Source organism: Panthera onca, chromosome A1 (assembly GCF_046562875.1).
Source record: "Panthera onca isolate mPanOnc1 chromosome A1, mPanOnc1 haplotype 2, whole genome shotgun sequence".
Classification (NCBI taxonomy): domain Eukaryota; kingdom Metazoa; phylum Chordata; class Mammalia; order Carnivora; family Felidae; genus Panthera; species Panthera onca.
The window spans coordinates 54,248,752-54,264,846 of NC_138339.1; the positions used below are offsets into that span (position 1 = coordinate 54,248,752).

At 37.6% G+C, this 16,095-nt stretch overlaps 1 protein-coding gene across 1 annotated transcript in view; it reads left to right on the top strand.

The window, feature by feature from the left end:
* Window positions 1-9,643, top strand: part of HMMR (hyaluronan mediated motility receptor) — a 41,655-nt gene extending 32,012 nt beyond the window's left edge. The window contains exons 16-18 of the mRNA XM_060634940.3: window positions 56-232; window positions 5,845-6,007; window positions 6,528-9,643. Of these exons, the coding sequence (XP_060490923.3) occupies window positions 56-232; window positions 5,845-6,007; window positions 6,528-6,547 (360 nt within the window). The 3' untranslated portion in view covers window positions 6,548-9,643. The remainder of the gene's footprint in view (window positions 1-55; window positions 233-5,844; window positions 6,008-6,527) is intronic.
* The last annotated feature ends 6,452 nt before the right edge of the window (window positions 9,644-16,095 follow it).

Sequence of the window (16,095 nt, forward strand, 5' to 3'; positions counted from 1 at the left end):
TTTCTATGAGACAAGTAAATTTAACATTTCTAATTATAAAAAACCTCTTTTTCAGCTACAACTGGATGCTTTTGAAGCAGAGAAACAGTCTTTGTTGAATGAACATGGTGCAGCTCAGGAACAGCTTAATAAACTAAGAGATTCTTATGCTAAATTACTGGGTCATCAAAATCTAAAGCAAAAAATCAAGCATGTTGTGAAACTGAAAGATGAAAATAGCCAACTCAAATCGGTTTGTAAAATAACACTTAGTCCTACTGAAGATATCAGGGTGGGGTATTTTTTATTCTAACTATAACATTTAAGTTCAACAAAGAATTTTGATATCAGGAAAACTTAAGTTTATAGGGGAAAATCCATCTGATTATGAATTTATTTTAGACCATTGACCAGATGGGTATTATGTTCTCAGGTTTTCCAAATACTTCATTAGTGTATTAGAAATCACTAGTGGGACACCTGGGTGGCTGATTCGGTTAAGCACCTAACTTCAGCTCAAGTCATGATTTCATAGTTCGTGGGTTCAAGCCCCATATTGGGGCCTCTGCTGTCATCACAGAGCCCCCTTCAGATCCTCTCTCTCTCTCTCTTTCTCTCTCTCTCTCTCTCCAGCCCTCCCCCACTCTCATACATTCTCACTGTCTTTCAAAAATAAACATTTTTTAAACATTTTTTAAAATCACTAGGGGCATCTGGGTGGCTCAGTTGGTTAAGTGTCTGACTTCAGCTCAGGTCATGATCTCACAGTTTGTGTGTTTGAGCCCTGCGTTGGGCCTGTGCTGACAGCTCAGAGCCTGGAGCCTGCTCTAGATTCTGTGTCTCCCTTACTCTCTGCCCTTCCCCGCCCCTCCCCCCCTGCCCCCAATTCACATTGTGTCTCTCAAAAACATAAATAAACATTAAAATTTTTTTTCAAAAACTATCACCAGTGTAATTGGAAGAATTCACAGAGCTTTACATATCCATTTCTATTTGCAAAATAGCAAAATCCTTGGTATAAATAAATATAAAGATAAGCAGTATTCAAAAATAGTTAAGCATTTGGGATACCTGGCTGGCTTAGTGGGTAGAGCACATGACTCTTAATCTTGGGGTCATGAGATTACTTTAAAAAAGCAGTTAATCATTTAAGTTGTTTTTAACAGCCTTATTAAGATATAATTTACATACCATACAATTCACCCATTTAAAGTTGAGTTTTATACAACTCAGTAGGTCTTAGTACATTCAGAAATATGCAACCATCTGCACAATTTTAGGATATTTGCATCACCTCAGACTGAAACTCCTTACCCTTTAACTGTCATCTCCTTATCTCCTCATTCATCCCTCCCACTACTAAACTACTTTTTGTCCATAAATTTCCCTATTCTGAATATTTCCTATTTGTGCGCTCAAATAATATGTGGTCTTTTGTGGCTGGCTTGTTTTGATTAACAGTGTTTTCAAAGTTCATCCATGTAGTATAGCATGTGTCCGTACTTCATTCTTCTTTATGACCTAATAATATTTAATTGCTTAGATATGTCACATTTTATTTATCCATTTGTCAGTTGATAGACATCTGACTTGTTTCCATCTTCAGAATGTTATGAATAATGCTACCATAAACATTCATGTACAAGTTTTTGTGTGGACATGTTTTGGTTTCTCTTGGGTTGTACTTAAAAGTGAAATTTCTAGGTAATTGGGTAACTTAATGTTTACTCTTTTGAGGAACTGTTTTCTACAGCAGTTATATCTTTCTACATTCCACCTATAAAGTATGAGGGTTCTGGTTTTTCCATATCTTTACCAACATTTGTTATGTGACTTTTTCATTCGGACTATACTAGTGGATATGAAGAGATACCTAATTGTGGTTTTAATTTGCATTTCCCTGGTGACTGATAATGACCATCTATTCACATCCTTATTGGCCATTTGTATATCTTCCCTGGAAGAAATATCTGTTTATACCCTTTGCCTATTTTTATTTGGATTATTGTTTTTTTTTAACAAATTATGAGAGTCCTTTATATATTATGTATATGTTCCTTATCACATGTAGTCTTTGAAAATATTTTCTCTCATTCTGTACATTCACTTTCTTGATGTTTTTTGAAGCACAAAATTTTGACAAAGTCCGATGTATCTATTTTTTCCTCTGTTTCTTGTTCTTTATTCTCTAACAATCTTTTGCCAAATCCCAGATCTTGAAGATTTATCCCTATGTTTTCTTCTAAGGGTTTTTACAGTTTTAACTTTTACATTTAGTTCATTGATATATTTGAGGATTTTGTATACAGTGAGAGCTAAGTGTCCAACTTTATACTTTAGCATGTGGATATCTAGTTGTTCTCATGCCATTTGGTGAAGAGACTATTCATTCCTCTAATGAATGATCTGCACACCCTTGTTGAAAATCAGCTGACCACATATTTATGGTTTATTTCTAGACTCTCAAATGTTTTCCACTGATCTATATAGCTATCCTTGTGCTTCCACACTGTCTTAATTACAGTTGGATTGTAGTAAGTTTTAAAACCAGAAGACATGCATAAATAAATAAATAAATAAATAACCTTAAAAAAGGGTAGGGACACCTGGGTGGCTCAGTCAGTTAAACATCCAACTCTTGATTTTGACTCAGGTTCTATGGATTCAAGCCCTGTGTCAGGCTCTGTACTGATGTCACAGAGCCTACTTGGGATTCTATGAAGGAAGGAAATGAGGGAGAGAGGGCAAAGGGGAAAGGAAAGGAATCCTTAAAACCAGGAGGCATGAATCCGCCTACTTTTCTTCTTTTTCAAGATTGTTTTGGCTATTCTGGGTCCCTTGCAATTCCATATGAATTGCAGAATCAGCTATTCAATTTTTACAAAGAAGTCATCTGAGATTCACATGGGAATTATGTTGAATCTGTAGATAGGTTTGGGTCATATTGCCATCTTAACTATGTTACATCTTCTGATCCATGAACATGGGATGTTTTTCCAATTATTTACATCTTTAATCTCTTTCAACAATGGTTTGGAGTTTTGAAATTATAAGTTTTACACTTTTGTTAAACTTGTTCCTAGGTATTTTATCCTTTTTGAGGTTATTGTAAATGAAGTTGTTTTCTTAATTTCATTTTCAGATGGTTCCTGGCAAGTGTGTAGAAATAAAATTGATTTTTGTATACTGAAATTGTATCTTTCAATCTTGCTGAACTCATTTATTTGTTGTAATAGATTTTTAGTGGTTTCCTTAGGATTTTCTGTATAGATGATCATTTGTAAATAGAGATAGTTTTACTTCTCTTTTAACCTGAATGCCTTTGATTACTTTTTCTTGCCTAATAAGTTCCCTGGCTGGAACCTCCAGACAAAGTTGAATAGAAGGTGTGAGTGGAAATCCTTGTTTTGGTCCTGATTTGGGTGGGGGAAAGCATTCACACTTTCTCTGTTAAGTATACTATTAGTTGCAGGCTTGTCACAGATACTCTTTATCAGGGTGAGAAAATTTCCTTCTATTCCTGGTTTTTTTAGTGTTTTTACCATGAAAGAGTATTAAATTTTGTCAAACACCTTTTCTGTGTCTATTGAGATGATCATGTGACTTTCATTCTGTTTATTTCTTAAATTAACTGATTTTTGGATATTAAATTAACCTTGCATTCTGATAAATTTTGCTTGGCCATGATGCATAATTCCCTTTGTATTGCTGGATTTCTTTTGCTAATATATGCTGAGGTTTTTTTCATCCATATTCCCAACAGATACTGGTCTACAGGTTTCATACAATATTTTTGGTATTATTTGGTTCTGGTATCAATGCTGACCTCATAAAATTAGTTGGGAAAAATTTTGTTTTTTCTATTTTTTGAAATAGTTTGTGAATTGGTATTAATTATTCATTGACTGTGCAATAGAATTCAGTAGTGAAGCCATCTGGATCTGAGCTTTTTGTGTGTGGGGGTAGTTTTTATTATCCAGTCTCTTCTTATGAGTCTATTCATACTGTCTTTTTGAGAGAGTTTCAGTAGTTTGTGTCTTTCTATGAAGTTCTCTGTTTCATTTAAGTTATCTCACTTATGGATATACAGCTCTTCATAGTATTTTTTTTGTAATCCTTTTTATTTTGGTAAGGTCAGTCACCATGTCCCTTCTTTCATTTCTGATTCTAATAATTTGACTATTCACACTTTTTTTTTTTTTTTTTTTTTTTTTTTTTAGTTCTCTTAGTTCTGTGAACATATTTATAATGGCTACTTTGAAACTGTTTTTGAATAAATCCAGTATCCGGTTACTCTCGCAGTTTTTGTTCCCTGCTTTTTTCCAATGTATAGGTCATGCTTTCCTGCCTTTTTTGTTGGAAAGTGGATATTTTAGATTATATGTTGTAGCACCTTTGATTACAGCCCTTTCCTTCAAGGTGTGTTGTTATTTTCTTGTTGATTTGTTTAGTAATTGGCTGGGTTATGCTAGTGAAGTCTGTTCCTCCTCCCCCACCCCCCACCCCCCCAGTAGTGTAGTGCCTCTGATACTGCTGCTCAGGAAGGTTCAGTCTGAAGTGTGTCCACGGTCACCCTGGGATGACACTGATTTTGGTAGAGCTGTCTCCTCTATTTCCCTCATCACACATTAAACTAGATAACTTATTGCTCTTAACAGTGCCCTGGAGTATAAATTGCTCTTCAAACTAATCCAGTTGAATTCTGGCTCCTTTGTTGGAGGAGGACTTCTCCCAGCTGTCTTATTCACCAGTTGTAAACCTACAGCTTTGCCTGTATTTTGAATCACCTCCCAGCTCCCTTGCGCCACCACCTTGACTGTTATTCACAGCACCCTCCAGCTTGAACTTCTCCAAATGCTGTTGCAAGTGAAGTTTGTTGCAAGTGAAGTGAAGTGAAGTTTGAAGTTCCTTTGGGGAGAAATTAGGAACTATGTGTTTTATAGTCTACTTCTCTACCCCTGCTCCCCCAGATAAAATCTCTGAGACAGGGTTCTGGAGCTGAAGTAGGAGAAAATGACAAGCTTTTTCTCTGAATGAGACATCTGGCCTGGGAACTGAGTGCTTGACAAACGTGGGGGAGAGGGGCAAGGAGAGCACCCTCAGGTTCTCTCAGCTTCCCTTTTCTGGCATGGAATCATCACCTTATGAGCCAAGGCAGCAAAGGTGATCAGGGTCCCAGCATTTTCTGCACACAGCACCTAAGGTAGAGCCCCTGTTGCACAGAAGAAAGGATCCTTCACCTCTCAACCACATTTGCTTGGGATGTGGCCTCAGCAACATGAAAAGCCTCTGAGTTGGAGCTGGAGAAACAGAGGGCCCTGTTCTTGCCTGCAGCTGTCTATCCCACCTTGCTAAACTGGGAGTTGCGAGAGAGGGAGCAGACTTGGGTCAAATACCACAGACCCTTACCTTTTTTTTTTTTTACCATATTTTTGTAGATTTGGTTGAATAGATGTTTCTTCATTGGCTGTTTTGCCTTAGAACCATTTTTACAGGCTTTAAATGGTTGCCTTTTTTTTTTTTTTTTAATAATTTTTAGTTTCATTAGGAAGCAGGTTACTGGAGCTTCTCTTGCTATCATGCCACAAGTTCATCTCAGCATTTAATTTGGAGATGAACTTTTATCGGAAACATAGCTTTGTATCTGTAGAGTGGCAAAAAGACTGAAATGTCTCATTATCCCCTTTGTCACACCTGTTCAGTGTCATTTTATAATTTGTAGTATTAAAGCCTGTATCTAGTAGTGATTTTTTGCCTTTTGGTTTGATACATGAGCACCTTGGGAAATTTGTCAGTAACACTGATAACACATTTCACCAACATGAGGTTTAGTAATTGTTTGTTTTCTATATTTCTCTTACATAGGAGGTGTCAAAACTCCGCTCTCAGCTTGCTAAGAAAAAACAAAGTGAAACAAAACTTCAGGAGGAATTGAATAAAGTTCTGGGTATCAAACACTTTGATCCTTCAAAGGCTTTTCTTCATGAAAGTAAAGAAAATTTTGCTCTCAAAACCCCATTGAAAGAAGGTAAGAAATGAATAAATGGATAAGTGTCATCTTCCTTTGAATTTGCTTTCACAGCATATCACAAATTGTCCATTTTTATGAACTGTGAAAATTTGTTGACAGTTTCTGATATAAAAAATTGATATTGGGGCATCTGGGTGGCTCAGTTGGTTAAGCGTTAAAGACTCCGGCTCAGGTCATGATCTCACCATTCATGGGTTCGAGCCCTGCATTGGGCTCTGCGCTGACAGCTCAGAGGCTGGAACCTGCTTCGGATTCTGTGTGTCTCTGTCTCTCTGTCTCTCTGTCTCTCTGTCTCTCTCTCTCTCTGCCCCACCCTGCTTGTGTTCTCTCTCTCTCTCTCTCTCAAAAATAAATAAATAAACTTTTTTTTTAATGGTGAATGAAAAAATATAATTATGGTACAAAATATTGCTTCACCTGCCTTACAGAAGGTGGAAATGCCTGTTTTTAGTTTATAATGGCTGACAGATTAGTTTCAACGTAGATTACTAACACCTCTTTTTAATAATTCTTCCAGGCAATACAAACTGCTGTTGAGCTCCTGTGGAGTTTCAAGAATGATGCAAGTAAACATCTGAAAGACCTGTTAAAGATTATTTCATTCTTACTATTTTTATTACTGTTATTGCTATTGTTGCTGTTACTGTTATGTTTGTAATGAGTATTTTTAATGTATTTAATATTAACTTCCTATGCTTACATATGTAAATGGAAGTTCAACATTTTTACCAATATGACTTCCGACTTTTTTTTTCTATTGTCTGTACCTCCCCTTGATGCTTACCTTTATCACCTCATTCTAAACCTCACTGGCCTTCCATCTTTACAACTCATCCCAGCAAATCAACGTTCCTTTAAAAATCACTCAGATTATTATTCCCCTACTCTGAAACCTTATTTGGTTTCAAGATTCAAATCCATAGGTTTTTTGGTGTGATACTGGAGGCCTTTTCTAATCTGAGCCTCTTAAGCTAGGCTAAAACACGTTGGCCCATTCCTGCCTCTCCGTTGATTGTCTAACAAGGTTCATTCTATCATACCCATCATCCATTTTTCCAGTTCAAATAAGAAATAAGTGTATGCCTAACTCCATAGTAATCTCTTTGTCTCCTACCAGGGTCACTAAGTTGGTCAACAATTTGTGGATTCCTAGACTCTATCTCAGTCCTACTAAATTAGAATCTGGTGTTTAGCTTGAAAATACGCATTTTTAACAAACTCTGCAGTCAATTCTTAGATTCAGTAACACTCTGAAAACCTATGCTCATAACCTCAACAGAATTTGTTATAGAGTGCTTGCCATCTGACTACTGGCTGCTTGGTTAATATTTTTGTAATATGAAATAAAATCACACATTAAGTCATTTACCCAATTATTCAACTTGTATTATATGAAGTTATATTAATGCTTCTATTTAAGGTATATTTATTGTCTCTGCTCTCCCCTCTCTATCTTGTCCCCAGAATCATACTTGGTAGTATATTATGTAGAAATGGTGAATCGTCATCTAACATAACTGATGTACAAAGTTGGTATGATATTCTAAGCCACAGTTCTGAAGAAATATAGAAATTATAAAAAAAAATGCACTTCAAATATAAAGACAAAAATAAGTGAAAATTAAAGCAATTTTAAAACATACCATACTGAGACATGACATTAGCAAGATGGCAGAATAGAACCCTTGGACCTGCCTTCTCCCCACGGACATACTGATTCAGCAATAATACATAGACAAATTCCCCTTGTGAGAAATCCAGAAACTAGTTGAGAGTGCCAAGAATATAAGTAGAGAAAGGATAATATCTTCAGAAATATATCTAAGTGCAAAAGAACGAACCATATATAAAAATCATCTCAAAAACCTTAAAGTATAAAACAGCTAGAAGAAATGCAATAGGAAATCTTCATGACATTGGTCTTAGCGCTGATTTCTCATACCAAAAGTCACAGGCAACAAAAGCAAAGTGGATAAGTGGGACTACATCCAACTAAATTTTCTGCATGACAAATGAAACAACAAAGTGAAAAGAACCTATAGAATTCAAGAAAATATTTGCAAACTGTACATCAAAGGGGTTAATTTTCAAGATGTGTAAGAAATTACAACGCGAGAGCAAAATAATAATATAATGTAAAAATTGCTAAAGAATTTGAAGTTATTTCTCCAAAGAAGACATACAAGTGTTCAGCAGCCATAGGAAGAGATGCTCAGAATCACTAGTCATCACAAAGAGACAATATTTCACACCTGTTAGGATGGTTATTATCAAAAAAAAAAGTAAATATTAGGATATGGAAGCATTAGGACCCTTGTTTTTTGTGGTTTATTTATTTATTTAAATTCAAGTTAGTTAACATACAGTGTAGTATTGGTTTCAGGAGTAGAACCCAGTGATTAGAACAATTGTACAGTTGTTGGTGAGAAGGTAAAATAGTGTAGCCACTATGGAAAATAGTATAGAGGTTCCTCAAAAAATTTAAAATAGAACTACCATGTGATTCAGCAACCCCACTTCTGAATATTTATCCAAAAGAATTGAAATGAGAATCACAAGAAGGTATTTGCACTTCTGTGTCCATTGCAGTATTATTCACATTAGCCAAGCTATGGAAACAACCTAAACATCCACTGACAGATGAATGGATAAAGGAAATACATACAATGGAATATTATTTGGCCTTTAAAAAAGAAAGAAACCGGGGCGCCTGGGTGGCTTGGTCGGTTAAGCGTCTGACTTCGGCTCAGGTCATGATCTCACGGTCTGTGAGTTCGAGCCCCGCGTCGGGCTCTGTGCTGGCAGCTCAGAGCCTGGAGCCTGTTTCAGATTCTGTGTCTCCCTCTCTCTCTGCCCCCTCCCCCGTTCATGCTCTGTCTCTCTCTGTCTCAAAAATAAATAAACGTTAAAAAAAAAAAAAAAAGAAAGAAACCCTGCCTTACTGCTATAACAACACAAAATTAGTGGCTTTAAAGAACACAAATTTATTATATAATAATTCTGGAGGTCAGACGTCTACAATGAGTGTTATGAAGCCAAAAAATAGATGTTGGTGGGGCTGTGTCCCTTCTGAAGGCTCTAGGGACAAATCTATTTTCGTGTCTTTTCTAACTTCTAGTGGCTGCCTGCATTCCTTGGCCCATATCTCCTTCCTCCATCTTCAAAGCATCACTCCAACCCCTGCTTCAATTGTCACATCTTTCTTACTCTGACCTTCCTCCTTCCATCTAAGGACCTTTTGATTATATTGGACCCACAGAGTTGATCAAGTATAATCTTCCCATCTCAAAGTCTCTAATAATATCTGGAAAGTTCCTTTTGTCATATAAAGTAATATTCATAGGTTCCAGAGATTACTATGTGGACATCATTGAAAGAACCATTGTTTTGTTTACCACAGTCATCAAAGATGATACAGTATTTCCAAGGTGTTCTTGGACACTTGATCTTGGAATCCAGCCATCTTTTGATTCCCTTCCTTCAAGCCAACTGCCCCAGGTGATGTGGAACAGCAATGAATGGCCTGGGCTGATCCCTACCCAAATTACAGATTCATGGGCAAAATAAATACCCAAATTATAGATTTGTGGGCAAAATAAATAACAGCAATTAGGACGATAATTGATCCTAAAATTCTTACCAGACCACCTTCTGTTTAATTCACTTTACTATTTATGTTAGGTGTAACGGTCCATTACTCTATCTTTTTGTGTATTTCCTCCCACATTCCTGTTAAAATTCAACACTGCACAAAGTCAGTTGTCTGTATCTTATGCTTTTGTACCCAGACTGTTGAACAGTACTAAATAAAATCCACTAATATTAAAGATAGTGACCATGTCCCGCTTTCCAACCTTAAGTAGGCTCTTGATGTCACCAAACAATTCTGTGTTTCTTTTTCTTTCCCTTTTTTTTTTTTTTTTTTTTTAGGTAGGCTCCACACCAAACATGAGGCTCAAACTAATGACCCTGAGACTAAAATTCACATGCTCTGCATACTGAGCCAACCAGGCACCCCTCTTTCCCATTTTTAATTTTCCTCAAACCTCAGACTTCAGCATCTCCCTCTTAGCCACTGATAGCTATTTCTACTTAAATAAAATAGAAATAATCGATGGTGGAATTTCCTCAAAATGTAGGTTATTCAATAAATAGTTTCAGGATGACTGGCTTTCCATATAGAGGAAAGAAGTTGTATATTTCACCTCACTTTCAAACCAAAAATAAAATACAGATTAAATTTAAAAATCTAATCATAGTACAAGATAATGTGAGTGTCTTTATAATTTCAAAATGGAGAAATTTTGTAAAGACTATGAGGCCTCAAAATACAGCTGTGATTTCATAAAAAGTAAAAGAATCTGGATGAAGAAAAGCTCCATAATCAAATGACAAACACATATGATAGGCAAAGCAGAATTTCTTTTGATTAGAGAGGTCTATAAATGAATAAGGATAACACTAAAAGTCCAAAAGTAGGCAAGATCTATGCAGACAGAACCTAGAAGAAATGTGAATGTTCTTTAATTTTGAAAAGATAATCTTACTTATTATCCAAGAAATGTAAAGTAAAATGAAATGCCGATACTTCCATATCAGATTAGCAATGATCCAAAAATATGATGATAGGGGTACCTGGGTGGCTCAGTCAGTTAAGCATCTGACTCTTGATTTCAGTTCAGGTCGTGATCTCATGGTTTATGGTTCAAGCCCCACGTTGGGGTCTGGCGGACAGTGGAGAGCCTGCTTGAGATTCTCTCCCCCTCCCTGTCCCACTCCACTCATGCACTCTCTCTCTCTCTCAAGAATAAATAAACTTTTTTAAAAACTGATTTAAAAAAACTATGATGATACACTATAGATACATTACTAAAAATCAACTGGACAGTATCTGTTAAAGTAAAAAAAACATGTGCTCTTTGACCCAGAAATTTTCTCCCAGGACTTTGTCTTTCAGATATCTATACAAAGCCTTCAGTATAAGAATATTCCCTGTAAAATTGTTTGGTAGCAAAAGGCAATACAGTCCCTGATGAGCTAAGGGGTTAACTAAGATCTTACTTTGCAAAGTACTTAGTGACCTAGCGGAGTCTGTAAGCCCATCCAAGTCAGGTCAGGAGGTAAGCACGACCCAGGACCTGAAGAAATGGGTAGGGGTGAGTCAGATAAAGAAGGATCATAGATACGATGATTCACTGGAAATGTAACATCAAATGGGAAAGTACAAGAGTTTGGCACATTTGAGAAACAACATTCAATATCACTAGTAGAAAAATGGCAAGAAGTTAAACTGCAAGGATAAGTAGATCTGACTGCGCAAATCACAAGGAGAAAACACAAGAAATTTGATCTTTGGGGTGCCTAGTTAGCTCAGTCAGTAAAGCATCCGACTCTTGATCTCAGGGTCATGAGTTCAAGCCCCACATTGAACTTTAACCTATGGACAATGGTGAGCTATTAAAGGGCATCAGATATGTTTTTGAATGTCACTCTGCTGCGTGGAAAATTAATTCTATGGGAATAGACCAGAAGTCAGATCATTTATCCAGTAATATTTACTGGTACCTAGTATGTGTTAGATACTGTCTATTTACTTTAGGAAAAGAAGAAAAAGGGGTGCCTGGGTGGCTCATCGGTTAAGTGTCCCACTTTGGCTCAGGTCATGATCTCATGGTTCATGGGTTCAATCCCCACATCAGGCTCTGAGCTGACAGCTAGGAGCCTGGAGCCTGCTTCGGATTCTGTGTCTCCCTCTGTCTCTGCCCCTCCTCAGCTCATGCTCTGTCTCTCTCTCTCTCTCTGTGTCTCTCTCTCTCTGTCTCTCTCAGAAACAAATAAACATTAAAAAAAAAAATTTTTTTTAAAGAAGAAAAAAAGATAATAGTCTAAATAAAAGCAGAAGATGACCCATAGCCTGGTTTGGACAATGGATGAGTGACCTTGGTATTCCCTGAGATAAAGAACTTGGGTGAAAGACCCCATTTGCCAAGTGAAGTAAACACATTTGGTTTGGAACATACTGAGTTTGAGGTGGAGATATCAGGTAGAATCTTGTATATACAGGTCCTCAGGAGAAGGCTCTGGACAACACATACACATCTGGGAATGGTGAGTGCAGATGGTAACTGATCCTTATTGACCAGTCATGTAACAACTACCAAGGTTGGGGCGCCTGGGTGGCTCAGTTGGTTAAGCATCCACCTTCAGCTCAGGTCATGATCTCATGGTTTGTGAGTTCAAGCCCTGTGTTGGGCTCTGTGCTGACAGCTCAGCTTTGGAGCCTGCTTTGGATTCTCTGTCTCCTTCTCTCTCTGCCCCCCCTAACTTGTGCTCGCTCTCTCTCTCTCTCTCTCTCTCTCTCAAAAAAAACAAAAAACAAAAAACAACCACCAAGGTTTTTTTTTAATAATCACTATGCCAGAGACTACAGAAATGTATGAAGACAGTTCCTATCTTCACAGAGCTTTCAGTCTAGGGAGAAAGAATCATATTTATGCGCATATAGTTACAAACTGATTTCATTATGCTAAAGAAAAAGTAGCACAGCTTTAATAATAAGATAGAGGTACAGAAGGTAATAAATGACTCTAACAGTGGATTCTATCAAGGACTACATGAGTGAGAGGCCAGTGACATTACCTTTCCGTACTGTTGCCAAAAATCATCATCATCATCATCATCATCATCATCATCCCAGCCCCAGATCTCCCCAAAGAGAAGTATATCTAGGGAAGAGTGTTCAGACCTTTCAGAAATCAGCTGTGAAATGAATGGATTACATTTCTGAGGGAGTGCCAGGCTAGGATGTACTGAAGGTGTGGATGTGGTATCTGTAGAAGGAAAGGGCTGAACTTTGGACTGTTTTAATCCTTTAGGCTTTTGCTTCAAGGGTTTTGGCATGCTGCCTGCCAGGAACATGCAGGATCTGGTCTGTGTCTGCTGAGGCTGACAGGTGAAAATTCGAGTGATCAGAAGCCTGGGCTTGGGAATTAAGCACAATGTGTACTTCAGCTCAGGCCCTATATATCCACATTAGCCCTTAACCTTAAATACCAGTTCATGCTCACACTACTGACAAGAAAGCATTGTCCACAGTTTGGAATGCCCTGCCTCCTTTCTCACCATCCCTGGAACCGTCCCTCCAGATCCTCTCTTTTTGCTGTTATTCGTGATTTCTATGGAAATATCCCCTGAAAATAGGGTGGGGGCCCAAAAAGTGATGGCAATGTAAAACAGAAGGCCCCAGAACCTAGAGACATGGAGACATCCACTCTCTTTACAAAAGTTTTTGTTGAGACTCCGGGTCTAACTCATTCAACATTCGTCTTTTTCAATGTTTTAGTTATGTATTTATTTTTGAGAGAGAGAGAGAGAGAGAGTGAGTGAGTTTGGGAGAGGGGCAGAGAGAGAAGGAAATACGGATCCAAAGCAGGCTCTGTTCTTACAGCAGAGTTAATGCTGAGCTCAAACTCACGAACCCTGAGATCAGGGTCCTGAGCCAGAAGTCAGACGCTCAACGTCTTAGCCCCCCAGGTGTCCCCAATATTCCTTTAAATTAGGAGTTACCTGAGCCTTGATCTTCAATCAAATTTTTGTCAACTAGATTTTCTGGAGACTATCATGACAGAGGCTCCATCCAATACCCTCCCTTCCCATCTCAGTCACAATGTTTACCTCTTCTCCCTGAGTCAGGAAAAAGGACTGAGCCTATTTTACCCCCATCCACTTCATAATCCTCATTAGCTGTACATTCAAGACAATAACAACAGCAGGGCAAATATTTGCTATTTTGTGTATTTTCACTTAAACCATCCTAATTCTGGCTCTATGGATGCTGCAAGGTGGGTAGGAGAAAATTAAGAGAGTGCTACGAGAAATAAAATTTTTAAAAAATTTCAAAGATTAAGATTTCAAAATCTTACCTTACTACACAATACTTTAAAGCTCATATTCAGAGAGATGACCAAAGGAAGAGAAATAAATGTAAAATCTTTGAAAAACAGTAAGTTGTGCTTATTGACGAGCACAAGCTAGAGATTTTTTTTTTTTTTGAGTATTTTTTAAATTTATTTTTGAGAGAGAGACAGAGTGCAAGCAGGGGAGGGGCAGAGAGAGAAGGAGACGCAGACTCTGAAGCAGGCTCCAGGCTCTGAGCTGTCAGCACAGAGCCCAATGCAGGGCTCAAAGTCAGGAACCATGAAATCTTGACCTGAGTGGAAGTTGAACACTTAACTGACTGAGCCACCCAGGCGCCCCAGGCTAGAGATATTTAAAGCCACCTGTGAAAAAGGTACGTAGTAAGTTCTTTCTGCCTTGTCTTTCTCATTCTAACCCACTGTAGTTTCGTTTCTGTCCCCAGTCCTCTGCAAAACTACTGGCAATTTCTCCAGTGAATTCTTGAAATGCTCTGTTTTCCAGAGAGCCAATGCCATGTATTTGGTTTTCCTTTCACCTAACTGCTGCTTTTCTCACTCCTTTACTGCACCATCTTTTACCTGACTTGTGATTATTGGAGGGAGTAAGGTTGAACCTGGACTCTCTTCTCTTCTTTATCAACATTCTGTCCCTAGACAATCTCATTAAGTCTTATGGACTTTGCCACCTCCATATACTCATTGACTTAGCTGAGTAACATCAATGGAGGCAATTAGGTGAAAGTTGTTAGGTTACAGGATACTTACAGGTTCGAAAGTGGGACCCCAAAGATTAGTTATTAATTGTAAATGGTGAAAAAATGTGCCACCAGGGGCACCTGGCTGGCTTAGTCGGTGGAGTGTGTGACTCTTGATCTTGGGGTCATGAGTTTGAGCCCCACATCGGGTGTAGAGATTACTAACAATAAATAAATAAATAAATAAATAAATAAATAAATAAATAAACAAACTAAACTATATATATATATATATATATATATATATATATATATATATATACATATATACCAAATATATATACACTCTACCAAATGGTAAGACACCACTAATATTGGGATGACTTTTTGTCAGGTGCCTCCTAATATGATACAATATGTATACGCAGCACTATAATCTAATCAAGTCTCCAAAGGAAAAAAATCACTCTACAGAAAATACAAGGTTAGTGAAGTATTATATGAATGCTTGAAGAAAATCATCAGGTAACTGGGTATCGTCTCTTCAAAAACCCAATGTGATGGGCAGGGAGAGGGGCGGGGTAGGGGGCAGGAAACAGTGGGGAGTATGACTGTTCACACAAAAACCTGCACACAAAAGTTTGCAGCAGCTTTATTCATATTTGCCCAAACTTGGAAACTACCTAGATGAAGGTATAAATACATTGTGGTACATCCAGACAATGGAATATTAATCAGGGCTAAAAAGAATGAGCCACATAGCCATAAAAAGCCATGGAGAAAACAAATCCATATTAGTAAGAGAAGCCAACCTGGAAAGACTATCTACTGTACAATTCTAACTATGTGACATTCTGGAAAAGACAAAACTATGGAGACAAAAAGATCAATGGTTGCCAGGAGCCGACTGGGGGAGGAAAGGGATGAATAGGTGGAACCCGGAGGATTTTTAGGGCAGTGAAAACGCCCTGTATGGTACCACAAAGATAGATATGTTTAAATCCACAGAATGTACCACACCAAGAGTCAACTAATGTAAACTGTGACTTTGGGTGATTGCAAAGTGTCAGTGTAGGTTCATGCACTGTAACAAATGTACCACTCTTGTGGGGGATGTGGATAATGAGGGACACTGCAACTGTGAGGTACAAGGGGCTGGCAGGGGGCATAAGGGGAATTTCTGTACCTTCCGCTCATTTTTCCTATGAACCTAAAACCACTCTAAAAGCAGTCTTAAGGAAAAAAAAAAAAAAAAAGGGGATGAATAAAGCAAACAAAATGTGAAAATGTGCAGACCTTGGTGGTATGTTTTTTGTTTTTTTTTTTTTTAAGGTATAAAATACATTCTTGGAACAATTAGAGAAATTACAATGTAGATGATAATATGGAATTATGAATCTTCCTAAGTGTGACAATGGTATTGTAGTCATATGATAGACTGACCTTATTTTTAGAAAATGAATGCTGATGTTTT